At 36.5% G+C, this 27,759-nt stretch overlaps 1 protein-coding gene across 4 annotated transcripts in view; it reads left to right on the top strand.

Moving 5' to 3' along the window:
* The window catches only part of CNTNAP5 (contactin associated protein family member 5), a 985,650-nt gene that overhangs the window by 540,501 nt on the left and 417,390 nt on the right, over positions 1-27,759 (top strand). For all 4 annotated transcript variants that reach the window (XM_054549187.2, XM_054549188.2, XM_054549186.2 and 1 more), the window contains one exon: positions 5,599-5,742. In XM_054549187.2, the coding sequence (XP_054405162.2) occupies positions 5,599-5,742 (144 nt within the window). The remainder of the gene's footprint in view (positions 1-5,598; positions 5,743-27,759) is intronic.

Here is a 27,759-nt window from a genome sequence, read left to right as displayed (position 1 = left end):
CTTGTCTCAACGAACTTCCTCTGAAAATCTTCCACCCAGAGTAGAGGAGAGATTGCTCCCCTCAGTGTAATAGGAAACTACAATTTTTTAGTATATAGTACCCTCTATACTACCTGACTGGAAAAAACTCTCCACCCTTAATATTTTCAATAGCACCGTGTTTTGCTATTTAAAAGACAGCAGCTTTTTTTCTTTCTGTTTTTTTACTAACATTTTCCTGCAAACAATATTTTCTTAAATCATAACTGAGTGAAGTAGAGCATTAAGTTTTTTGAAATTGAGGAAAGTAGCCAACACAAAAATAAAAATATCATTAAATATTTAAAATAATAAAAATAAGTAGAAGTAACATATATCCAATTAAACATATATTTTTACATTATACATTTGATGTATATGAAAAATTTGCAAATCCAAAATAGATCTTTTCTTTTTTTTTACATTTTTTAATTTTATGTTAAGTTCAGGGGTACATGTGCAGGATGTGCAGGTTTGTCACATAGGTAAGCATGTCATAGTGATTAGCTGCACAGAGCATCCAATTTCCTAAGTATTAAGCCCAGCATCCATTAGCTATTCTTCCTGATGCTCTCCCTCCTCCCAACCTTCCACAGGCTCCATTGTGAGTTGTTCACCTCCCTGTGCCCATGTGTTCTCATCATTCAGCTCCCATTTATAAGTGAGAACATGCAGTGTTTGGTTTTCTGCTCCTGCATTAGTTTTCTGAGGACAATGGCTTCCTGCTGCATCCATGTTCCTGAAAAAGACATGATCTCATTTCTTGTTATGGCTGCATAGTATTCCATGGTGTATATGTACCACATTTTCTTTATCCAGTCTATCATTGATGGACATTTATGTAGATTCCATGTGTTTGCTATTGTGAATAGTGCTGCAATGAACATATATGTGCATGTATCTTTATAACAGAATGATTTATATTCCTTTGGGTATATACCCAGTAATTAAATTGCTGATTCAAAGACCTATCTGCCTCTAGGTCTTTGAGGAATCATCACACTGTCTTCCACAATGGTTGAAATAATTTACTCTCTCATCAATAGCGTAAAAGTGTTTCTTTTTCTCCACAACCATGTCAGTATCTGCTGTTGACTTTTTAATGATAGCCATTCTGACTGGTGTGAGATGGTATCTCATTGTGGTTTTCCTTTGGATTTCTCTAATGATCAGTGATATTGAACTTTTTTCATATGTTAGCTGCATGTATGTCTTCTTTACAGAACTGCCTGTTCTTGTCTTTTGCCCCACTTTTTGTGGGGTTATTTGTCTTTTTCTTGTAAATTTATTTAAGTTCCTTGTAGATGCTGCATATTAGGCCTTTGTCAGATGAATAGGTTGCAAAATTTTTCTCCCATTCTGTAGGCTGTCTGCTTACTCTGATAATAGTTTCTTTTGTTGTGCAGATGCTCTTTAGTTTAATTAGGTCCCATTTGCCAATTTTTGCTTTAGTTGTAATTGCTTTTGGCATCTTCGTCATGAAATCTTTGCCTGTGCCTATGTCCTGAATGCTATTGCCTAGGTTTTCTTCTGGAGTTTTTAGAGTTTTGGGTTTTACATTGAAGTCTTTAATCCATCTTGGTTGATTTTTGTATGTGGTATAAGGAGGGGGTCCAATTTCAATTTTCTGCGTATGGCTAGCCAGTTATCCCAGCACCATTTATTAAATAGGGAATCCTTTTCCCATTGCTTATTTTTGTCAATTTTGTCGAAGATCAGATGATTGTAGGTGTGTGGTCTTATTTCTAGACTCTCTATTCTATGGTTCCGTTGGTCTGTGTGTCTGTTCTTATACCAGTGCCATGCTGTTTCGGTTAGTGTAGCCTTGTAGTGTAGTTTGAAGAAGGGTAGCATGATGCCTCCAGCTTTGCTCTTTTTGCTTAGGATTGTCTTGGCTATTCAAGCTCTTTTTTCATTTCATATAAATTTTAAAAGAGTTTCTTCTAATTTCATTAAGAATGTCAATGGTAGTTTAACAGGAATAGCATTGAATCTATACATTGCTTTGGGCAGTATGGCCATTTTCACAATATTGATTCTCCGTATCCATGAGCATGTAATGTTTTTCCATTTGTGCTCTCTTCGATCTATTTGAGCAGGGGTTTGTAGTTCTCCTTGAAGAGGTCCTTCACTTTCCTTGTTAGCTATATTTCTACGTATTTTATTCTTTTTGTAGCAATTGTGAAAGGGAGTCCATTATGATTTGGCTCTTGGCTTGCCTGTTGTTGGTGTATAGGAATGCTAGTGATTTGTGCACATAATTTTGTATTATGAGACTTTGCTGAAGTTGCTTATCAGCTAAGAAGCGTTTGGGCTGAGACAATGGAGTTTTCTAGATATCAGATTATGTCATCTGCAAACAAAGATAATTTGACTTCCTTTCTTCCTACCTGAATGCCTTTTATCTCTTTCTCTTGACTAATTGCCTGGCCAGAACTTCCAATGCTATGTTGAATAGGAGTGGTGAGAGAGGGCATCCGTGTCTTGTGCCAGTTTTCAAGGGGAATGCTTCTGTTTTTTGCCCATTCAGTATGATATTGGCTGTGGGCTTTTCATATGTGGGTCTTATTATTTTGAGGTATGTTCCTTCCTATCTCGTTGTTTGACAGTTTTTAACATGAAGGGATGTTGAATTTTATCAAAGGCCTTTTCTGCATCTACTGAGATAATCATATGGTTTTTGTCTTTAGTTCTGTTTATCCACATTTACGTATTTGGAACTTTTCTTAATGTAAATGACTCAAATTTAAAAAGTGTGAATATAGCAGTAAGTCAACAAAGGGGATTTTGTAATACTTTTACAAAATATTTGTGGAATTTACAAGTTCATTGGTAATTTAAAATTTTCCAGAATGTTTTATGAGATTTAGGAGCCATTCATATGATAAAATATAAAACTCAGAGACAAATCTAGACTTGATCTAAATGCTTGACAAAAGAAAACTAGAGCTCAAACTAATTTACTACTTAAAATATGAGCACAAATGGAACACAAGAGTGGTTCAATAAGAGAGAATTTGTTAACTTGCAATGTAGTAATATAATTCAGCTCATCAGTAGATCAAACAAAATACTCTATAGTCTGTCACATGGATTTTTGAAATAATCATGAATAAAACTAAGCATTCATTCTTATTTAAAATAAATAAATAATTTATGTGTAAAAGAGCAGAAGAATATTCTCTTTATGTGGAGTCAGAACTAGTGTTATGTATACCTGAGAAATAAAATTTTTGTTTTGTTTCATGATGGTGTTGTTGTTGATGTTACAAGTTTATATACCATTATTATTGTTTAATATAGCTTCAAAAGTTTTGGCTAGGAGTTAGGAAGTTTTGATGGAGACAGTAAAATAGGAAATAAATGTATAAGAAATTGATTTCATATTAATTATATTTAATAAGGTATTTTATATATATATAAATACATATATATCATATGATTACCATCATACCTTGGAGATATTGTGGATTCAGTTCCAGATGAATGCAATAAAGTGAATATTGAAATAATCAAGTTGCACAAAGTTTTTGGTTTTGTAGTACATATAAAAGATATGTTTATACTATATTATAGTCTATTAAGTGTGCAATAATCACATTATATTTAAAATATATATGCCTCAATTTAAAGATATTTTATTGCAAAAAAATAAAGCTAACACAGAGACACAAAGTGAGCACCCACTGTTGGAAAAATAGTGCTGAGAGACCTACTTGCCACAGGGCTGACGCAAACCTTCCATTCATGAAAACCACAAAATCTGTGAAGTACAACAAAGCAAAGTAAAATAAAACAAGGTATTGCCTGTATCTCCCTCACAAATTAAAAGAAAATAACTAAAAAGTGTATGATTTAATATAAAAGTATATACAAGTATCCGGTTAAAGAAAATATACCAGCAGTAATAAGATGAACACAGCATTTACATGATAAAATGTTTAATAAACTAAAATAATTCATATACAATGGAATTTTTGAAATCATGAAATTCATAGAAATTAATTTAATGATGGGTATGTGAACTAGGGAAAGAAAATAATAACCTTAGTTGGCGGACTTTATTAGAAATATTCTGAAAATAGAAAACAACAGTGGGTTCTTGGAAAGAAAAATCAAATATTTAAAAAATATCCATTCTTCTCTAACTAAATGTTGTAATGTAAATAATAAATTATCAATAAAAATTCTAACAAGCTAGTTAAATAAAATAATTCTGTAATTAAACGTTAAAATGAAATAGACAAAATATCAAAAAATTCTCTTTAAAAATTAAAGTAGTTGTAAGTAAAAGTGGGCAACAGGATTAATAATACTCTTCACCTACTACACTGCATTAAGAAACATTTTTTTACTAGTGTGAAGCTCGTAAAAAAAATCTAAAAATAGCCTTAAGTATATCAGTAGCTATTCATATAAGAAGACATTCTGATTGGGAGATCACATCCTCCTGAAACATTAAGACAGAGACAGATAAAAAGAGACAGTGAACTAGAGAAAGATGGAGAAGTATCCAAATATAGATGTAGTTGAAGTACATGCTGACAGTGATATTCAAAGCAGTGGAAAAAGCTGCATTTCTCATTAAATGGTATTGGGATAAACCTGATAATATAAATTATCTTGATTCTTTTTCATAGTAGAAAAAATACTCATAACAGGCCACCTTGCTTTTAAAATATCTATTAAAAAGGCAATTTGTGTTAATACTAATTAGAAATAAAAGTTGTAAAAGAAGAAAACCCCTAGTATCTCATAACCTTTCCAAAGTGAACCACTATTAAATTAGGTTGGTGCAAATGCAATTGCAGTTTTTGCCATTACTTTTAGTGACAAAAACCGCAATTGCTTTTGCCTCAACCTAATAATAACAATTCAGTGTATTTCCTCTCAGACTATGCTTTATGCTCAACTTCTTATTGTTGACATCATACTTTATACCCAATTATAACTCCTGCATTTTAAAATCAACTTTATATTTACTTCCCATTATATTACAAATGTTTAATAAGCATCATTATTGACAAGTGAAATTTCATCATATTGATTCTTAATTACCTGCTTTACAAAACTATATAGAACATTTGGAATATTTCCTGTTTTTCATCGTTATAGTTGACAATTGTGGACAATCTTATGCATAAGGCTTTTTGCGTACAATATAGGATTTTAAACTAGGTTCTTCTGTAGCTGAATAGAGGTATGTTTTGTTTGTCTCTTGGCTTTAGTATGGCCATATCTTTTAAGATGCTTTGATGAGAGATAATTATAAAGACATTGATTTTCTTTTTATTTTTCCCTCCTTCTGTAAATTATTGTTTTATTTAGTATTAAAAAGGTTCAGAAAGGAAGTGAAAATGGTTGTGTAAAATAGGCCCTTAAGAAGCAAGCAATTACAGTTATTTTTACATAGGCTAATCAGTATCCTTTTAAAATGTGTAATCAAGTGGCATCTATAATTATTTGAGCCACTTGGCTCATACATACAATTGAATCTACCAAAAACGCACGTGTTTGCTTTCCTTTCCTAATCTTTCAGAGCTTATAACTAAGAGTTTGTTTCTATTTTCACCCCAAAAGCTTAGTTTTGGAGGAATTCCAGTACCAGGAAAACCTGGGACCTTTTTAAAGAAAAACTTCCATGGATGCATCGAAAACCTTTACTACAATGGAGTAAACATAATTGACCTGGCTAAGAGACGAAAGCATCAGATCTATACTGTGGTAAGTCAACCCATCTGTTTTGTCTTGATGGTCTCTACCACTTTGGGGTAAGTCTTGCTTTCACCAGCCCATTCCTGCACCCATTTGTAAAATGTTTATCTTATGCTCTGAGTTCCCATCAGCCACTGAGGTGACACTGGAGAGAAAGAGAATGGCAGGTATTGAATCCGTGTAAATTGCACTAGTGGAAGAAACAAAGACATTAGGGCCATCCAGAGAATTCATTTTTTTTTTTGACTGTGGGTCATATTTCGACTGTGGGTAGTATTTGCAGTCTATAGTGGGACAACGTGAATTTTTTATTATCTCTGGAAAATGAAACAAGAAAACCACATATTCCATTAAATTCTATGGCTTGGGAGTTACATATTTGTCTACTTATTGTTAATATAAAAAATCGTTCATTTTAAATGAGGGAGAATAAACTTTCAGTGTGTTTGACATTCTCATTTATCATACTGACAAATTAAATGATTTTCTAATTAAGTAACATTTGTCTTCCCTAATAGACAATGAGTTTCATGAGGGTCAGGACCATGTTTTCTTTTTACTGCTGCATTCACAATGCCTAACAGAGTGCCTAACACATAGTAGGTGCTCAATAAAGGTGTTGATGTTTCCAACATAATTTTGGATTTGTCTGTTTCTCTCTCCAGTTCTATCCATTTTTGGTTTATATATTTTGTAGCTCTGTTGTTTGGTACACACACATTTAGTATGCTATGTGTTCTGGTGGATTCACTCTTTTATCATTATATAATATTATTATTTGTCTCTGATAACTCTCTTTGCTCTGAAGTCTGTCTGATGTTAATATAGCCACTCCTGCTTTTCCTCTATAAATGTCTTTGTCGTGTAACTTTTCCCATCCTTTTGCTCTTAACCTGCCTATGTAATCATTTTTGAAGTGAGTTTCTTATAAACAACAAGTAGTTGGGTCATGTTTTTTAATTCATGCTTTCAATTTCTGTCTTTTAATTGGTCTATTTAGCAAATTTACATTTAATGTAATGAATGTTTTGGGCTTAAATGCCTGTTTATTTTGTTTCCTGTTTTTTAAAAAATTCTCTGTTTTCTCTAACTTCCTGTGTTTCTTGGATAGTTTTTAAAATTCTGTTTTGCTTTGTCTAGTGTTAGAGTATATCTGTGTATAGCTTTTGTTAGTGGTTTCTGTAGACATTATATTACATATACATAATATATTACATATACATAACTTATTGCAGTTTACTGGTTTAATCATTTTACCAATTTAACTGATGTGTAGAAAACTAATTTCCATTTACATCCCTTTATCTTCCCTTATTTATTTTATAATTGTCTTAAATAGACAATTATATTTTTAGAACCATTTCTATATATTTAGAACCATTTCAAGTAGTATTATTTTGCTACATGGTCAAACATCATTTAGAGAGTTCAAAAGGAGAAGGATAGTTTGTTGCATTTACTCATATTTTTGCCCAATATTGACAAAAGGTAAAGAAAAACTCTTGAAACCACGAGGGATATGTTTGGCTTGGATTAGTATTGAAGACTCATTACTGCTGCCCATGTGATCTGAAGTGACATCACAGTGTTTGTGAGTGGGTGGGAGAGGGATGCCCTTCATATCACTGGAATGTGATGAAAGTCCTGACTCACCTCTAAACCATCTCTGAGACTGCTCCCGCAGGGGATGAAGGGGGTTCCTCATGATAGCTCAGTAGGGGCAGAAGGCTAGGCTTTCCTTGTGATCTCAGTTGATACCGCAGGGAGTGACTTGGTTCTATCTGACAATGATTAAATTCACAGATCTTCAGAATTGGCCTTGTAAGCCAGAGATTGATCTTCCCATATACCACCCTGGCCAGAAATCTGGGCACCTCACTACAGCATGGCTCAATGGAAATGGGGCCATAGTCTTTTCTATGGCATTTGGTTTAGGGAGAGAAGTTGTTGTCTAACAACATCTCTCTTTCTATGCTATCCTTTCCTCATCCTTTGGCTATAGAGAGCAGTCTTCTAATGGCAATTTAAAAAAAAATTTTATCTGCACCAGTTGGTCTCTCTGGGTTGTTTGTCTTTCAGCAGCATACTTAAAACAGATCAAGTTAAGAGAAAATCCAGAGAATTCTCCACTATGTTTTTCTCTCGGTCCCAAGGTTTTTATATATCCTTTATTTCTTTTCCCCACCATTCAGAGATATTTTAGGTAAGTTTTACACAGAATTCCTATAGTCTTTTAGTTGTACTTAGCAGAATAAATAGGGAAAACTATGTTACTTCATATTCCTGGAATTGGAAATCTCTTCAACTGACATTTTTTCTTTAATCCATGGCAAGAGTAGGTCACCCTGTCATTGACAGCAAAAATATGATTCTCTTTGCAGTCTTATTATAGAATTATTTGAACAAACTATGGCTTTAAATGACTTTGTGTTTGTTTTCTTCTTTGATGAATATAATCTATAATAATTTTTTTATGTTTTGAGGTATCATATTAACACATTTTCTTGAAAATTGCCATTGGATTCAAGGGTGTGAGGCAGAGGATGCTCACGGGAAATCACACTTGGATTAAAGATTGTCAGCATTTTAAAGGTTTTTGTCAAGTCCCTGACTCCTTCGGTTTGGAAAAGTTAGGATGATGCTAGGGAGGGATTAATTAACTCACTGGCTCTAGAAAAGCCAATGACATTACTTGTCCATCTCTGGCTAATGCCCAGGGCTCCTGACAATTCTACAACTTATCCACATGAGCTTAGGTCAACCATCTCCTAATTAACATAAGCACTGGCTTGCTCATGACATTTTTTTTTTTTATTGATTCTAGGTTTGGAGTCTTGGACTATGGAAAGCACACTCATTCCTATCCCTTTCCCAATAATGTTTCAAGAAATATTTCATAACATATCAGTCTCCTTGAGTCCAATCTGCTGACACAGATTGTGATTGGAGCAGGGGCACTACATTGAGATCATGCACTACCAGAAGTTTAGATTAGCCTAATGTCATAAACATTAAAGGGCATCACTACCTACCATTTTGCTAAGATGTGGCAGAGCAAGGTGAAACAACAGTAAGCTTATAAAAACATTGCACACTCATTGTTCATAAACTGGGGATTAAAAGTATAAAAGCCTGAGCTTTAGATATAAATAACTAAGATCCCTACAGTAATATTAAAAAAGAATATCTTTATACATATTATGTGTTAAAAAATATCTTTAATGATAAGATAGATTAGAGTTACCGAATAAGCAAAGCAAAAAAAAAGGAAGATAAAAAGGAACAAGAGAAAAAAATAAACTTCAGTTTCTGAATATCAGTAGCTTCCACGGTTTCCTTTTCTGAGAGAATCATTATCTAAAACTTTAATAAGTGTTGTGATGACTTTTAAACTACTATAGCACTTACCAAGTTGCCTAAAACTTTGCTAGTATATGTTACTCCTCGGGTTTTAATTGGCAGTATTGTTAATATGAGGCATAAAGAATCCATTTAGCACTAACGTATTTGGAAAAAAATCCCAAGAAAATTGTTTTATTGTGCAGGCAGTCAACCTTAGTTTTAACCTTCACAATTTAGAAGAAAAAATGTACATTATTTTTCTTCCAAATTGCTTCCAACACCCTGCTTAAGTGAGAATTCGTATCACTATACGCTTGCATATGTACACACACACCAACACACATATTTATATACCTAGTCCATCTCCTTTAGGAATTTATTACAGGAAGCAATGGTTTGCACTGTTAAATACTGAAGTACAAACTCTTTCCTTTCTGTAGTCAAGCTTAAAGTTTCCCCCAAAGACACTATATCTGCTACAAAATCAGCTTTGCTCCATCACTAAGTCACCGTGGTGCTAAGTAAGGGCTTTTGGAAGCAATGATATTTTTGTCCTTTTCTAGTGTTCGCAGACTCTCTTACAGTTATTAAGCCTTGGGAAGTTCAGATTCAAGGGATCAACAAATCAGGCAGCAAGAGTACGGTACTACTCATAAATTATAAAATGTGTTTCAAGGCCCACGGAAGCCCCAGCCTTTGCCTAATCTAACGTATGCCTCTTTAGCAGGCTGCATTCAGCAGGCATCCTCATTGCAATCTGTCATCTCTTTCTTGTGGGACCTTCCCACTCCCTGGAGACTTAACAGCTGTTCCATAGGGATAATTCAATTTAGGCTTTATAGCTCGATTTGACTACAAGACAATTCTCCACATCCTGAAATGCAGTAAAACAGCTTAAAGTAGACATAAAAAATACCTCACTATTCTTCCTCAAATCCTTTATCATATGCTAATACAGCACTACATAATAAAAAATCAGAAAGCATATGGCCCATTGAAGTGTGTGTACAGTACCTGTAATGTGGATTATTGTATATGTACATTGCTCTGTTAGTTTCCTGAGCAATGTACATTGCTCTGTTAGTTTCCTGAAAATGATTAATTTCATACCTTGCACTCCATCAAAAATGATGCTTTTTTTGAGCTGTCCTTTCTGAGTCTTCCATCTCCTCTCCCAGAGGCAAGGAGTGTAACATGGTTCCCTGGGAGCTGGCTGAAGTTTCACTCCCATCATTGTAGGTCTCAAAATATTTTGTTTTTTATTTAAAAGATCATAGTGGAAATGCATGTGTTACTTTACTTTGTCTTCAATAGAAGGGAAGAAAATGCAAATAACTAATAGGAAGACTCTACTTATAGAGTTGGCTTTGGAGCTAATTGACTATGTCAATTCATTTCTGTACCTTTGTTTCCAAATGGGAATTGGAATGAGGGAATTGGATGGGCGATGGCCAATACTAAGCCAATATAATAATACTCCCAACCTCATGGTTGAAATTGCTAAATAATCACAAAATACCTTTTCTTTTGTCCTAAAGGGAAACCCAAAGGTCTCACTTCAGTGTTCCTGGAAGCACCCTCAATAAAATCATAATTGAAACATTGACTTCCTAGGTTGTCCATCCCCACTCCATGGCTTATTCAGCTATGGGATCTTGAGAAAGTTACGAAACTTCAGTACCCTCGTATGTAAAATGAGGGCAAATATAGTATCTACTTCAAAGTGTTAGTGTGAAGATCAAATCTGCAATACCCTTACGGCAGTGCATGGTACACACTAAGCACCCAGTAGATTGGAGCTATTAATAAAAACATCTATAAATCCATTCAACTGAAGTTGACATATAAGCCAATATTTATTTGCCATTTTAGATAGCTAATTAATGCAGTCACATACAGTTCCAAATAATAAAAGTTGATTGGAGATAGCTCCTGTTCTTTCCTGAATCTGAATTTCTGTTTACTCCCAAACTATGAGTCATTGAGTCATGAAGTGGGTTTGCAGTAAATACATTACAAACTTAATCATCTCATTTATTTGAGAAAATTTGATGAAAATCGTCACTTCAGATTTGATCAAATGGTAGACTCCTTTAAAATAAGGAACTTAAAAAAGTGTTGCCTGATAGGCTTGGGTATAACAGATGTATTGAAGAGTAACAACAGTGAGCTTTCTTGAAGTATGTTGCCCTTTGTTTGCATCTCTGCTGTCATGCAACTTATTGGAGCATGATTGATTATTTCTTATGGCTCTAAAGCCAAGCAAACACTCACTGTCAGAGTTATGTGTAAGAGATAAGGGTGGACATGAGAGCACACACACATTTACATCTGCAGGTGCACACATATAACATAAACACACACGTAGTGACAGGCATCTTTATCTTACCTCCCTGTGACCCAAAACCTCATGAAAGTTGCTCAGAGAAAACTCCCTACTGTCTAGTAAAGCCTATAATCTCTTTAGCTTGTCTCCTGGATCATGTTTCATCTCTGTGAGTATGCTCTGTGATAAATGATACTTTCTCTTGATGGAAGGAATCATATGAAAAAGCAACTGACATATTGCGTATTTTCTCTTCTCATTCCTGCTCCCTTTTACTTCCATTTGACCAGTCTGACATCCACATCACCTGCATCTATGCTGTATGCTCCTCATACCCAGCAAAAATCATTTCCAAGTTATTCACTCCCTGAACAGTTGCTTCCTTCCTTTCTTCAGGAAAATTGGAATTAAATAGTTTCAAGGTCATATGAAGAATAATGTGCCTTAAAGAAAAAAGGAAAAACTAACAGTGTAATAGTTAATATCTTAGTCCATCAAGGCAGCTGTAACAAAGTGTCATAAACTGGGTAGCTTATGAATAAGGGAAATTTATTTCTCACAGTTCTGGAGACTGGTAAGTCTCAGATCAGAGTGCCAGGATGGTAGGGTTCGGGTGAGGGCTCCCTTCCATGTTTTAGACCTCACAGTTCTCACTGTGTCTTCCTCTTTCCTCACGTGGTGGAAAAACAAACAAGTCCCTTGGGGCTATTTTGCAGCCATTAATCCCAAGACCTCATGACCTAATCACCTCCTGAAAGGCCTTACCTCCTAATACCAACATATTGGGGATTAAATTTCAATATACGAATTTCAGGAAGGGGAGGATAAAAACATTCAAACTATAGCAGTCATCCTGTCTGAAAATTGTTTTACCTGAAGTTAGTGTTATGACTTTTCCTTTCTATCAGATAAGCAAATGTAACCAGTTTCTTTTGCTCATTTGATAAAATTATTATGTAAAGTATTAAAGAAAATTTCTGTAGAATGTTTTAAAAATATTTCTATATAAAATGAAAATTTGCAATATACAGAATACGGTATGCAACCAGCCAAAGAGGAAAACACTGTTCTCATCTATTATAGGTATTTCATTTTCACACTTTAAATGTATATTTATATATCATAGACCACAGTTTATTGACAATTGTATATTTTACCTTTTTAAAGTATTTTCAATGTTTTTAAAACTTTTATTAAAAGTTATTTTTTCCTCTATTTACAAATACTATTTCAGCACTGGATCAATTTACCATAGTTCCTTTAAGAATCTACTGTGTTAAAATTTGAGTTGTTTGAAATTTTTTCTGCCAAAAATAATATCGAGATTACAACCATGGTGCAAAAATAATTTTCTGAAATTTAAAACAGATAACTAGAAATGAATATAATTGGGTCAAAGATTATGAACTTTTGACTCAACCCACATTGCATAAAGCCACACCACATTCCATGCCCGCTGGCCATGTACACAAGAGATGGCTTATCCTGCTAGTTTCACCTGATACTTTTCAAGTGATTTGAATCTTCAAGTGCTTTTTAAAAAAACAGGCTATGTAAAAGTTGAAATGACCTCAGATGTGCTTCCTCTATGCAAAACATCCAACTAATGAGCTGAGCATATTCTTTTATGCTCTCGCACCTGCAGTAATAACCGCAATGACCACTCCTCCATTCCAAGATACTGTATTTCAGAGAGCTTATAGACAAGGCCACAGATCACGGTGCTAGCACTGGAGGGTCGGTCAGTGGAGGGCTGACTGATGAGCTGTGGTTCTCTTAGAGATCCTCTGTCCCCTGTGTGTAGCAGGCAGGAGGCAGACATTATTATCCACGTTTTATACCAAAAAACATACTCAGGATTAGGGAAAGTCAATGATATTAGTGGCTGTGCCTTTCACAGTCATCTTCCTCCTCTTACGGAAAGCAATCCACCGTCAGGTTTTATTCATTTTTATTAGGCATTTATATTTTTTAGGGTCCTGAATGACTTTCATGTCAAAGTGAAGAAAAAAATAATACAAGGCTGGGCAGATCCGTGAACAGCACTGATCTCTGGGTATTGAAGACCAGTGAGGTGTTTCAGAAATGGCCCCTGTGTACTTTGTTATTTGCCAGAGAAATCTCTCCTGGGTGTCTCTTGCGATGTAAGAGCTTGAGGGCGGAATCCTTGTCTTTGGTGTGAGAAACGAAGGGGGGCAGCGAAGAGCAGAGTGTGGAATCCCACTGCTCCCTGGCTCCCAGCGGCTCCTGTCTCTGCATCTGGCTGGCAGGCTCTCCCTCTGGGTTGAAGGAGAGGGCAGCGAGTGCTGCAAAGGGTCAAAGCGCTTCCCCAGAAACTCAGCCCTTTGTTTCCAGTGGCTCTTGTATTCCTTCAAGGTGAATAGAAACTTTTATGTGAGTGTTTCAAAACTGTTATAATCAGTTTGTCCTACATATAAAAGTTTGCTTCCCAGTTTCTCACTGGTGTGGCCTCTTTTCTAACCAGACCCGGATTACTCACTGTTTCTGGAATTCACTCCATGCACATCCTTCTCTCAGCCTTGGTATGTTGTGTTTCTCCCATGCCAGCTGAGCTGTCTTTTTTCTCCTTTACCTCTTCCCTGACCCAGCCCCAAACTAACCATCCTTCTTCAAACTCACTGGTAGGGTTCACATTCTGAACCAGAGTAATGCTCAAAATATTCACCAGGTTCTCAGAGGTAAAGCAGGGTCCTGGAGCTCCCAGGCTGTGCTAACCCAGAAACCTGGAGTTGCTACATTGTAGGGAGGCCTAGAGGACACTGGAAGACAGGCAGGCAAGCCTAGGTTTCAGGGAGCCACTACGAGCTTGGGACCAGTGGCTACATATCAAGTAATATGGAAGGCTGAAATTGTTAAAAATGGAATCACCATTAGCGCAGGCCCATATGAACCTGCTGCATACCCTCCATGCCTTATCAACTCCAGGCATTGTGGAGCACAGTGCTGAGAAAAACTGTAGGGCTGTATTCAGAGTGGGTAGAGAAGGCTACTGTAATCTGTAAGCAGTGTCTACCACGGGGTAGGACAGTGGGGGATGTTGAATGTGCTGTCTGTCCACCCTGTCCAGGTGCACTCCTTGTCCCACCTTTCCTCAGAGCCCCTTTCAGACTCTCAGTTTCATAATGCCTTTCTTGCTGTGAATTTCATACATATACAACATGGCATAACTTAGCATTTGAGTCATTATTGTCATTAAAATGTAGTTATTGAACATCTACTGTGTTTACAGCAAATGATTCTTCTTTTCAAAGAGAAGCATCTTCTCTGTTCTCAGAAATTACACACCTGGCATGGTCTTACCTTTGTAGAACTCAGAGTTCATAGCAGATGCCCTGGCCTTGGCCATCCCCTCTGACCTTTCTGCTCTCCTGGCCACCATTTGACAGCCACCCTTCCCCTTTTTATCTCATTTGCCCTTATGGTTTGACCCTTACTTTTTGTTTGTTTCTCCATCTTGATCACTCATCACAATTCTGGTTTCCCATTTGGTTTTTCCACTTCCTTTCTTTCACCACAACTCCAGCCTGTGGATCCTGACACTACTTCCAACTACCACAGCCACAGCCACTGCACCAGGTGGCAAGACTCAAACACCGCTTACAAGAGTTAGAAAGGAGAAATCACAGGGATAGTAGGTTCAGGAAAGACTTTATGTAAGTGCAGGAACTTGGCTTGGACATGGTAGATGCAAAAGCTCAAGGTGGGGCTGTGGGAAACAACAAGCTTTATTCTAGTCTATTTCTTTGCAAGAGTTATTCCTGTTACCCTAAGTATATAAAAGAAACACGCTTTTATGTCACTCATGGTGTTAAATATGTGATATATGGTCAGGAAATGTATATGGATGAAGGCATTAGGTGTTGAGGAAGAGAATAATCTTTGAAGGAAGTAAGATTAAATCCCAGCCTTACCACATAATGGATACAAAATTTAGACAAAGTTTTTTAAGCTGTCTCTGCTTCAGTGTCCTTCATCTACATGGTAGAGATAATAATGCCTACTTTACATATATAGAGTGACTCCTAGGATATTATAGGCATTGAATCACTAGGAGCTGATAATATTATCATAATTATTTTTATAGCCTCACTCTGCTCACCATTTCTTCTCACATGTTCCCCATGAAGACCATAGTCCTGTGAGTAATCTCCAGCCTGCTCGACAAATGGCCTTTTAGAAGTACAACACTAAAGGTTATAGATCAGTGATTATTAGTATTTTATAGGGCACACACCCCTTTAAGAATGTAATGAAATCTATGAACACATTTTACTTCACATAACATTTTTGAGGCTTCATTGATGCCTGTGAAGCTCATCCATGGACAGCAGCCCAAGAACTCCAGGTTAAATTTTAGACAAGGGAACAGTTATATGTAAAATAAAACTGTGTTTTTATAAATTCCTAATAACCTTATATAAGTGTTCCTTGTTGAATCACCAGGACTCATAGTAAGTAGGGACCCAACACTGGATTTGTTCCATGTGAGCCAGTTTGGCTGGCTTCTTAGAAATACTTCACCTTTTGTCACAAGATTTAGAAGACATCTCTATGTGTCAAGGTCTGAGTGATTAGAAAATGCAAAAAAAAAAAAAATTATATAAAAGTGGCTTTCTAGTAGAAGGTGGGTAACTAATAAAACAGGTAAATAGGACTCCAAGTTGTCCAGAAATAGCATGTGCAAAAAATCAGGTACTTTCTCTAGCTTGAGACAGGGTGGACTGTGAAGGAATAAGGACTAGAAATGTTCTCTCTGCCCACCTCCCAGGCTGAGATTCAGGTCTCTTCAAGTAGCTGCAGTTACCGGCCGGGCGCGGTGGCTCAAGCCTGTAATTCCAGCACTTTGGGAGGCCGAGGCGGGTGGATCACGAGGTCAGGAAATCAAGACCATGCTGGCTAACACGGTGAAACCCCATCTCTACTAAAAATACAAAAAATTAGCCGGGCGTGGTGGCGGGCGCCTGTAATCCCAGCTACTCAAGAGGCTGAGGCAGGAGAATGGCGTGAACCCGGGAGGCGGAGCTTGCAGTGAGCCGAGATCGCGCCACTGCACTCCAGTCTGGGCGACAGAGGGAGACTCTGTCTCAAAAAAAAAAAAAAAAAAAAAAAAAAAAAGAAGGTGCATTTACCGGGGAACGCATAGCATACAGATAGCAAAGAAGCTTTCCGGAAAACTTAGGTCCCAGCTTCCTGCAGAAGCTGACGGCTGTGGGGAGATTGAAGCTGGGGCTCAACCATGCAGATTCCCTGGGCCTCCCACTGAAGAACAGTAGTGGAGGACAGGAACCTGGAAGCATCTTCCAGCCTCTGTCACCCTGCAGCGGCCCTCTAGTGCCCCTTATGGACAAAGCATAACATTCAGCCAGTAGACAAAAGAGAAATGTTTGCAGGGTCCAACTCCACTACCATTTGATTGAGCAATTTCACTACTAGGTGTCTACCCAGAGAAAAATAAGTCCCTATAAGAGAAAGACACTTGGACTTGCATGTTTATAGCAGCACAATGCACAATTGAAAAAATATAGAACCAGCCTAAATGCCCATCAACTAAGTGGAAAAGGAAAATGTGGTATATATGAACCATGGAATACTACTCAGCCATAAAAAGGAAGAAAATAATGGCATTTGGAGAAACCTGGATGGAATTAGAGACTATTATTCCACGTGAAGTAATTCAGTAATGGAAAATCAAACATCAGATATTTTCACTTATAAGTGGGCACTAAGCTATGAGGATGCAAAGGTGTAATCATAATATAACAGACTTTGGGGACTTGCTGGGGAGAGTGGGTGGAGGGTGAGGGATAGAAGACTACAAACTGGGTGTAGTGTACACTGCTTGGGTGACAGGTCCATCAATATCCAGAAATCACCACTAAAGAACTTATTGATGTAACCAAACACCACCAATTTACTCAAAACTATTGAAATAACAATTTTTTAAATGTAAAAACAAAATGCAGGGCAAAGAAGAGTGGTTTTGGAACTGAACTTCAGAATAAATAATTGGCACAACTGCCAATCTCTTTTCTTCTTTTAAAAATTTAGGTTAAAAACTAGAGACCTTGAACATCTAGAAAAGAGAGTTGGGAAGACAAGAGGAGACATACACATATTCATGGTTTCATATGTCACCTGATCACAGTTTTATGCAATACCAGCATGTCTCACAAATGTATGAAGTTCAAAACCACAAATATAGTCCTAGGTTCTTGTAATTAGTAAAATGTCAATGTAATTAACTTTGTCATTATGTATATGCTCCATAAAAAAATAGTGAAACTACTACTTTTATTATGGGCCCATGTAATTTATTACATTAAAATGCATTTCTCATACTCAAAAAGTTTAGAACACTGTATAGGTGGACATGAATTAGAAGTACTCTAATAATTTACCTGTCTACATGAAGATTTACTGTAATTCTTACAAAAACGTATTCATATTTAACCTAAAAATTGTTTTACATAGCTTATTCTCTTCCGCTGAAATTGTTTTATTTCCCTGTCATTTCTTTCTACGTTTGTCTAATACCTTAGTTCAGCTCATCACTCTAACAGTACATCCACCCATGGGGTTATCCAGTATCCCCCATGGTGGCTAGTGATTACTTCAGTATTTTCCCTGATGCTGTAACAAGGTCCAAAATATGCCCTGCGTCAGCCTATGAAGCAAGCCCTCTGAAGCATATTCATATTCATCCCCAAGGCATCAGGGAAATTCAGTAGATAAATAAATATCTTATCTTTAAAAATATTAATGATAATTTAAGTATAAAAAATAGCAGATTGACTAGGTCTTTAAGAATGTGACTCTGAGATAAAGAACAAAGCTAAATGAACATACATAGCCTTCATAAGCCGCATTTGATGTGTCTGACAGAAATTTCGTATCCAAACAAATTTTAGGGTGAGGGTATGCTTTAAAACCCACCATTTACTTCATTTATATGTGCCACATGGTGGATGCCTGTAAAGACAGTATGTTTGTGCAGCTGAAAAATCTGATCTTTGTTACAGAAACTTCAATGCTAGCTTCCCAAGCTTGGTAAATGGAAGATCCAGCAGCCCCAGAAGGTGACTTTGGTAGAGGATTATATGTGCCCATACACATGGAATGAGCTTGCCTAGAAGCTCATTTCATGTGCAAGGGCACATATAATCCTCCATATTGCAATAATAATGAATGCTTTCTCTATAGGCTTCTAGTAAATGGGAGTGCATTTTATCAAACTTTTAATTCCTTATGATGACTGGCAAAGACCAAGAAAATCTAGGCTTTTTTTTCCCCTATGTTTTTACCCACAAAATCGAATGCTTATACTAGGATTTGACAAACCACGACTTTTGGGTAAAACTTCTAGCTTGTGACCCAAAGATTTTTGCAACCCTCATGCACACTACAGGAAGCAGTCAGTCTCCATGATTCATAAGAGTCCAAAGATCATTAGGTCTAAGACTGCTCTGGAAAAGTATAAGAATCACAGTCTTCTCAACAATGTAACTCAACAACCAAACTATAAGCCAATAAATATCTTGTAAATCACATTGCATTACCATTATTCATGGAAAAATATTATAGATTATAGGAAATTGTGTAAACACAGAAAAGCAGAAAGAAAAGAAGTCACCTGCAATTTTATCAAAGCAATCATAAATACTATACAGGTGTAGATTTTTTAGTCTTCATTTCAAAAGGACTGTTTTGGTGTAATTTTGTGTAATTCCTTTTCTTGTTATCAGTATTCTGCAGTGAAAATAACGTGTTGAACTTTTATTACATGCCAAATATTGTGTCAATTGATTTTTATATTTATATATTTTAATCCTCAGAATAACCTTATAAAGTAGATAGCTCTTTGTGGTTTCAGTTTGGGAAAAATAAGGTTCAGTAACATTAAAGTAACTTCCCCAAGATACGTAACTAGCATGTGATAGAATCTGCTTTCCATTAGTGGCCTTTCTAATGCCAAATCTGCGCTTAGCTGCTATGATATGCTTAACACACATTTTATATTTTGCTCTAATCACTAAGTTTCTAAATGTTAACTACAATGAAATTACATTATAAAAATGGTGATCAATAAATGTTGAATAAGTGAATGCATTTTTAATAAGATGAGAAATGAGTAATCTGAATTTCCTGTAAAGAGGTGAGCACACTACAAATTGGAGGTGCATAGTAAATATTCGTTGAAGCTTATGTTGTGATGATTATACCAAGATGAACTTGAAGGATCTGATGAAATGTGAAGAAGAATGCCTTCCTAATGGAGCATCTTCTCATAGAAGGCTGATCCTCTCTGTACCTAAAGATCTCCATATACACTTAAGAGATCTGTTGCACAGTCTGACTCTTAGCTGCCTGGAGATAGAGTGTTTGAAGACTATCTTCAGGTGTCTCCCTGCACTAAATGTTTTCTTCTTCCCTGATTCAGCAGAGATGGCATGACCTAATTAAAAAGAGCACCATATGTGTCAGAAGATGTGGCTTCCCCAGTCAATTGGGCCACTATTTAGCTAGTGGAATTCATTGTTTAAAGTTCACAATTAACTTGTTCTTTCTGGTGCTTTCCATGATTGAGAATTATGTCCTGTGGATAATGTCTAAAATACTTTTCAACTCAGTGGTTTCATTAAGAAAAACTATTAAAACTCCTTCTATCACTGTATTAGTCTGCTCTCACTGCCAAAACAAAATACCACAGACTGTTTGACTTACACAACAGAAATTATTTTCCCACAGTTCTGGAAGCTGGAAGTCCAACATGAAAATGTCAGCAGGGTTGATTCTGAGGGCATCTCCCTCGGTGTGTAGATGGCCCTCTTCTGTCTGTCTTCACATGGTCTTCCCATTGGGCATGTCTGTGTCCTAATATCATTTTCTTATAAGGACACCAGTCATGTTAGATTAGAGTCTATCCTAACAGTCTCATTTTAATGTATTCACTTCATGTAGTGTCCTGTTTCCAAATACAGTCACATTCTGAGGTACTGGGGGCTGGGCCTTCAACACATGAATTTAGAGGAAACACAATTCATTCCACAACAATTGGACTCTGCAAACCATCTATACTGCTTGTGTGAGCAGTCTCTAAGACCTCTCCTCCAGCTCCACTTCCTAAAACAAAACTAAAATATAGGATTTTCAGCTCCATGAAGTAGTCAGGTATCCAGATCCTTTTGTTCCTCTGCTTGGCCATTCCAACTCTCTATCTTCCATTCAGAGGGTCCCAGTAGGCTGCTGGAGCTTGAGGTATTCTATCTGCATGCCAGGCTGAGGAAGAAAGAAGAAATGAAGGCAAAGGGGATATTCCTCCCAGCTGAGTCAGCTCCCTTCAAGGAGCCTTCCAGCAAGTTCCATCCAATGCTTCTTCCATGCCATGCCTTATGGGTCTGACTTAGTCACCTGAACATACATGTCTGCAAGGGAAGTGGGGAAATGTAGTCATCCAGTTGAGCACGTTCTTGCCTCAAACAAATCATTATTTCGCTACCAAGAAATGGAGGAACAGGCCAGGTGTGATGGCTTAATTATTAATTATTACACCCGTAATCCCAGCATTTTGGAAGGCCAAGGCAGGCAGATCACCTGAGATCGGGAGTTCAAGAACAGCCTGGCCAACATGGTGAAACCCCATTTTTACTAAAAATACAAAAATTAGTCAGGCGTGGTGGTGTACACCTATAGTCCCAGCTACCTGGGAGGCTGAGGCAGGAGAATTGCTTGAACCAGGGAGGTGGAGTTTGCAGGGAGCCAAGATGGCACCACTGCACTCCAGCCTGGACAACAGAGCAACACTCCATTTCAGAAAAAAGAAAGAAAGAGAAAGAAAGAAAAGAAAGAAAGAAGAAAGAAAGAAAGAAAGAAAGAAGGAAAGAGAGAGAAAGAAAGAAAGGAAGAAAGAAAGGGAAAGAGAAAGAAGAAAGAAAGAGCAGGAATAATAATTAATTTTTGTTATATAACTAGGCATCTTTCCACAATCTCTTTGAACAATAGAGATCCGTATATGAGAGTTCTTATGTAAGAAGTAAAATAATTTCTTAGTGTCAAAATTGGCAAAACTATCATTACTATTATAATGATGCACTAGATTTGTGTCGTTCAATATAGTAGCCACTAGTCATGTGTAACTATTGAATATTTGAAGTATGTCTGGTGCAAATTGTGATGTCTTTTAAGGCATCCCAGATTTTTAAGACTTCATATAAAAGTAAAATAATTTTATATAATTATTATGCAATGTTTTTAATACTGATTGTATATTTAAATAATATTTGCATCTACTGAGTTAAATAACCCTGTATTAAAATATAAATTAAGTTAATCTGTTTTTTAAAAAATTTTTTTAAAATACTGCTACTAGAAAATTTTAAATTACTTATGTGGTATGCATTATATTTCTGTTAGACAGCATTGACCTGGGATATCACCCCAAATGTCAGTATTTCAGTAGCAAATTTCCTTTTATTTTTTATTTTAAAACATTTAATTGAAAAACAAAGATAATATATATGTTCAAGGTGTACAATGTGATAATTTGATATACGTATGCATTGTATAATAATTACCACAATCAAGTTAATCAACGCAACCATCATCATTTATGCTGTAAATTAGAGCCCAGGAACTTGTTTGAACATCTTGTAATTGAAAGTTTGTACCCTTTGATTAATGTCTCTCCATTTCTCTTACCCTCTAACTCTAACAAGTACTGTTCTATTCTCTGCTCCTATGAGCTTGACCTCTTGAGATACCACATATTTGCCTTTCTATGTCTGGTTTATTTAACTCAGCATAATGACCTCCTGATTTATTCATGTTGCCACAAATAGCATGGTTTTCCTCTTTCTTGTATATGTATGTGTGTATATATATTTTTTTATTTATGTATGTGTGTTTATATATATACACACATATATGGAGAGAGAGAGAGATGTCACAATTTCTTTATTATCTGTTGAGGGACACTTAGGTAGTTCTCATGTATTGGCTATTGTAGATAATGCTGCAATGAACATGAGAGTGTGCATATCTCTTTGAGATACTGATTTCATTCCTTTCAGATGTATACCCAGAAGTGAAATTGCTAATATGGCAGATCTACCTTTTGATTTCTAGGGAACCTCCATGTTGTTTTGCATAATGCCTGTACCAATATACATTACTACCAACTGTGTACAAGCCTTCCCTTTCTCTACATTCTCACCAATACTTGTTGTATCTCTTTTTTTTTCTTTTGGATAGCAGCCACCCTAACAGGTGTGAGACGGTACCTGTTGTGGTTTCAACTTGCATTGTGGTTTGGATTTGCATTTCCCTAAACTATTAGCAATATGAATACCTGTTGGCCACTTCAATGTCCTCTTTGGAAAAATCTCTAATGAAGGTCTTTTCTCTTTTTCTTCTATTATTTGGGTTTTTTTGTTTGTTCGTTTTGTTTTTTGCTATTGAGTTATATTATGAGTTCCTTGCATATTTTGTATAGTACCCTCTTATCAGATAGTTAGCTTGCAAATGTTTTCTCCCATTCTGTAGGTTGCCTTTTCATTCTGTTGCTTCCTTTGCTGTGCAGAAATTTGTTAGTTTGATGTAATCCCACATGTCTATTTTTGCTTTTGTTGCTTGTATTTTTAGTGTAATATCCAAAAAGTCATTGCCTAGACCAATGTCAAGGATATATTCATCTATGTTTTCTTCTCAGAGTGTTCTGGTTTCAGATATTATATTTAAGTCTGTAATACATTTCAAGTTAATTTTTGTGAGTGTTGTAAGACAAGGACCTAATTTCATTCTTTTGCAGGTGGATATCCACTTTTCTCAAAACCACTGGTTGAAGAGACCATTCTTTCACCACTGTATAATAAGTTTATTTCTGAGTTCTGAGTTCTTTGTTCTATTGATCTCTGTGTCTGTTTGTATGCCAGCATTGTACTGTTTTGAGTCTTATGGCTTTGTGATATACCTTAAAATTAGGAAATGTGGTGCTTTCAGCTTTATTTTTCCTTAAGATTACTTTGGCTATTTGAAGTCTTTTTCAGTTTCATACAAGTGTAAGGATTTTTTTATTCTACTTCTATGAAGACTGCCATTGGAAATTTGATAGGGATTATATTAAATATACAGATGACTTTGGGTAGTATGAACATTTTAACAATATTTATTCTTATGACTCATGAAGATGGGATATCTTTCCATTTTTGATGCTATTGTAAATGGGATTGCTTATTTCATTTTCAAATAGTTTGTTGTTAGTGTATGGAAATTCAACTTATTTTTGTATGTTGATTTTGTATCTTGCAACTTTACAGAATTTATTTATTAGTTCTAGCAAATTTTTGGTGGAGTCCTTATGATTTTTTAATATATAATATCATGTCATCTACAAACATAGATAATTTACTTCTTTCTGATTTGGATTTTTTAATAATTTTACTTTTTCTTGCTTAACTTCTTGGGCTAGGACTTCCAGTACTCTGTTGAATAGTGGCAGCAGAAGTGGTTTGTCTTGTTTCTGATGTTAGATGAAAAGCTATCAGCCTTTAATGTTAAGTATGATGTTAGCTATAGGTTTGTCTTATATGGTCTTATATAGCCTTTAGTATGTTGAGATACATTCCTTCTATACCTAAATCGTTAAGAGTTTTTTCATGAAGAGATGTTGACTTTTGTCAAATATTCTTTTCTGCATCTATCAAGATGATCGTAAGATTTTTATTCTTAATTCCTTTAATTGATTTGCATATGTTGAGCTATGCTTGCATTGCAGCCTCTCTTTACTTAATTTTTAATTAAAAATATTTAACTATTATTATTATTATTTTGAGACAGAGTCTCGCTTTGTCACTCAGGCTGGGGTGCAGTGGTACGATCTCGGCTCACTGCAACCTCCTCCTCTCAGGTTCAAGCAATTCACCTGCCTCAGCCTCCTGAGTAGCTGGGATTACAGGTGTGTGCCACCATGCCCGGCTAATTTTTTATATTTTTAGTAGAGACGGGGTTTCACCATGTTGGCCAGGAAGGTCTCAATCTCCTGACCTTGTGATCCGCCTGCCTCGGCCTCCCAAAGTTCTGGGATTCCAGGAGTGAGCCACCGCATCCTGCCTTAATTTTTTAACTTAAAAGTACTTCATTAAAGATAATTACACACATTCCTTCCTATGTTATAAATATTACTGATTAAATTGAGAAGTTGACTTCTATAACTCATTATTGGGCTGAAAATTTGTTTTATTTTCCAGGCCAGTTGATGGTACTTTCCCTTCACACACACTTGCTATTTTTTCTATTTTTACTCAAGAACAAAGGTACTCATATTTTCAGAGCTAAGAATATTTATTCCTGATTAAAGTGAATTTAGTCTAGAAAAGCAGCATATACTTGTACGTGAAGTGGAAAGTTGTTTTGTTTGGGGGCTAAAAAAAGTAGTTTGGAGACAAAAGAAAACCATAAACACACACACACACACACACACACACACACACACACTCCACTTCCTTTAGCCTTATGTGTTAGTAAGGGTTCCCTAGAGAGAATCAATAGGAGACTGTGTGTGTATGTGTGTGTCTGTGTGTGTGTGTGCCTGTGTGTGTGGGTGGGGGGGTAGGGGAAATGATTCACATGGCTGTTAAGGCTGAGAGGACTCCCAACAGGCCATTTGCAAGGTGGAGACACTGGGATGTTTATAGTGTGACTAACTCCAAGTTTGAAGGCTGGAGAACCAGGGAAGCCAATAGTGTAACTCTCAGGCTGAGGCCAAAGGCCTGAGAACCCAAGGGGGTGGGGTGCACCAGTATAAGACCTAGAGGCCAAAGGCTGAGGAGCCTGGAGTTGTTGTTCAAGGACAGGAGAGGAAGAGTACATCCCAGCTCCTGCAGATAGATGAACATGTTTATTTTTTCTCTGTTTTTGTTCTCTCTAGGCGGCTAGCAGGTTGGATGGTGCCTGCCAACCCTGAGGACATATCTTCCCCTCCTAGTCCACTCAGACTCACATGTCTCCTCTGGAAACACCTTCACAGACACACCCACAAATAATGCTTTACCAGGTTTTTAGGTATTCCTTAATTTAGTGAAGTTGACACCTACATTTAACCATCACACCTTACTGTTATGATGACTTGTTGCTTTTGCCTTATGTGAGTAGACTAGACGCATGACTAAAGATTGCAGTAGAGAAGACAAGCAATTCTGAAATTATGCAAGAGTAGAAATCATTTGAAAATTAGTAGTCATTGGGTTTCAAACCTAGATGCTTCTATTCCTACCTGGATTAACTGCTATTATTTCTTTCAGCAATCTACACTAATTTCCTAATAGCAATTACTGATCCTGAATATTTTTGTCATGAAAGCCTTCAAATGAATTCACATACAGAAAACTGTTTAACTGAAACTCCTAGTATAAAGCTATACCTCTTTATTTTAAATACATTGAAAATATAAAATATTTTAAGTATGGAAATAAAAATTGCCATAATTCCACCACCCAGAAAGAACCACTATTTAATATGTTAGTCATGGTTCTATGCCTACATATTTATATAGGTATATTTCACCTGATTCATATGTGTAAATTTGTATTCTATTTGTTCAATTTAATGTTATAAACAATTTTCTTGCTTGCCATAAACATCGCTACTAGTGGTGGCAAAATAGTTTTTCATATACATATACCATAATTTACTTAAATATTTCTATAATTTCAGACCCAGTTTTGTATTATTATAAATAATGGTTCTCAGTGTGTAAATCTTAGTCCAATTTCAAATTATTTCCTGAAGACTTCTAGAAGTGAAAGTAGAGTGTCAAAAAGAGTATTAATATTTTTGAGCTTCTTGATTCATAGTTCTAAATAGCTTTGTGCAATATTTGCTAACGGATATTAAAAAGTAGATTTGGGAGGGCAAAAAAAGAAGCAGACAAGAGACCATCTCTGAGGCCAAAGGCAGCATGTGGCTCTAGTAGCTCCCTGTTTACTGGTGCCTGTGCGTAGGCTGCTGAGAGGCCTGAGGAGAGGCCATGCAGGGAACCATCTTCTAGCCTGTCTATGCACCATGGCCATTAGCAGGTCCTTCCTTCCAATTCTAAAAATGTGTCTCTCCTGGATGTCTGCCAAATGAAACCCTAATGTACATGATCTTTATCCTTGAAGGCCTCCTTTGGCAGAAGCAGAATGTTGCCTGTCCATAGTAATGCCACTTGTTTAGTTTCACTTAAATTCTTAACATGCATTATGGACTTCTTTTCAGTACTTGTCCTTTCCGGTTTTCTCTTCCTCCACCCAAGTCCTATTCCCAGCTTCACTCCCTTCCCTGTTTTCTCTTCCTCCACCCAAGTCCTATTCCCAGTTTCACTCCTTCTTACTTGGCCTACAAAGCTCAAATCCAAAGGCACCTCATAAAGCCCTGTTAGAATGCTTTGTTACATGCTCTCTCAGCAGAATACACGTCTCCCTCATGGCACTTGGTCATAGCTGTGATGACATGTTCCGTGACCCTTATCCTACTGCCATGTAAGCTCTAGGTGAGTGGTTCTGAGTCTGTCTCACTTCTTCACTGTATCCTTAGTCATGAGAATCAAGGTGGCCCATATGAACTGCTTAATAGAGAACTGCTAAATAAGTCAATAAAAAAATGAAGGAGACTGTCTTTCCCAAAAATGAAAAAGAGCCTTAATTTGATTCCTGAGTCTCCCTGAGTTTGTGAATAGGAAGGTAGCTTGAGCTCACAGGGCAGTCTTTTCCCTACATTTGCTGACAGCATGCCAGTCAGTGCTGGTAGTTCTCAGACAAATCAAATTAGAAATGGTTGTACTCATTTGGAAAATCAAGAACTGGCTTTGAAATCTTTCCCCACAAATTAGATTGAATCAAGATCATTTTCTCCAGCTTATAAATGCTTGATTGGCTTTGTTTGATGCCTCATGATTGAAGCTCAGCTTTGCACTGCTAGCTTTATTTTTTACTCACCAGGGTGTTGTGGTGTCTAGATGATGATTAAAAACAAAACAAACACCCACAATGAAAAAGTTTTGTAAATAACAGCTCAGAACAGTAATGTAACCCTTGAAAGTGTCACACATAAGAAACTTGAAAAATAGCCAAGGTAAGCAGAACTTCAAGCTGGGCCTGCTGTATTCTCTTCAGGTCTTAAAAATTAGTTTCCTGGAGTGGCGGGACAGCCACACCTGACTTATTATTTCCTCTCAGGAATAATGAAGGATGTGCCAGGACCTCACTGTCCCTACAGTGGAGGAGTCTCAATGGGAGCAGACTGTCTGTCTGCCTTCCATCTTCCTCCCCAACCCATGCATCCCCTTTCTCTGGCTTCTGCCTTAG

Source organism: Pongo abelii, chromosome 11 (genome assembly GCF_028885655.2).
Source record: "Pongo abelii isolate AG06213 chromosome 11, NHGRI_mPonAbe1-v2.0_pri, whole genome shotgun sequence".
NCBI lineage: Eukaryota > Metazoa > Chordata > Mammalia > Primates > Hominidae > Pongo > Pongo abelii.
This window is presented reverse-complemented; position numbering and strand designations above follow the sequence as displayed.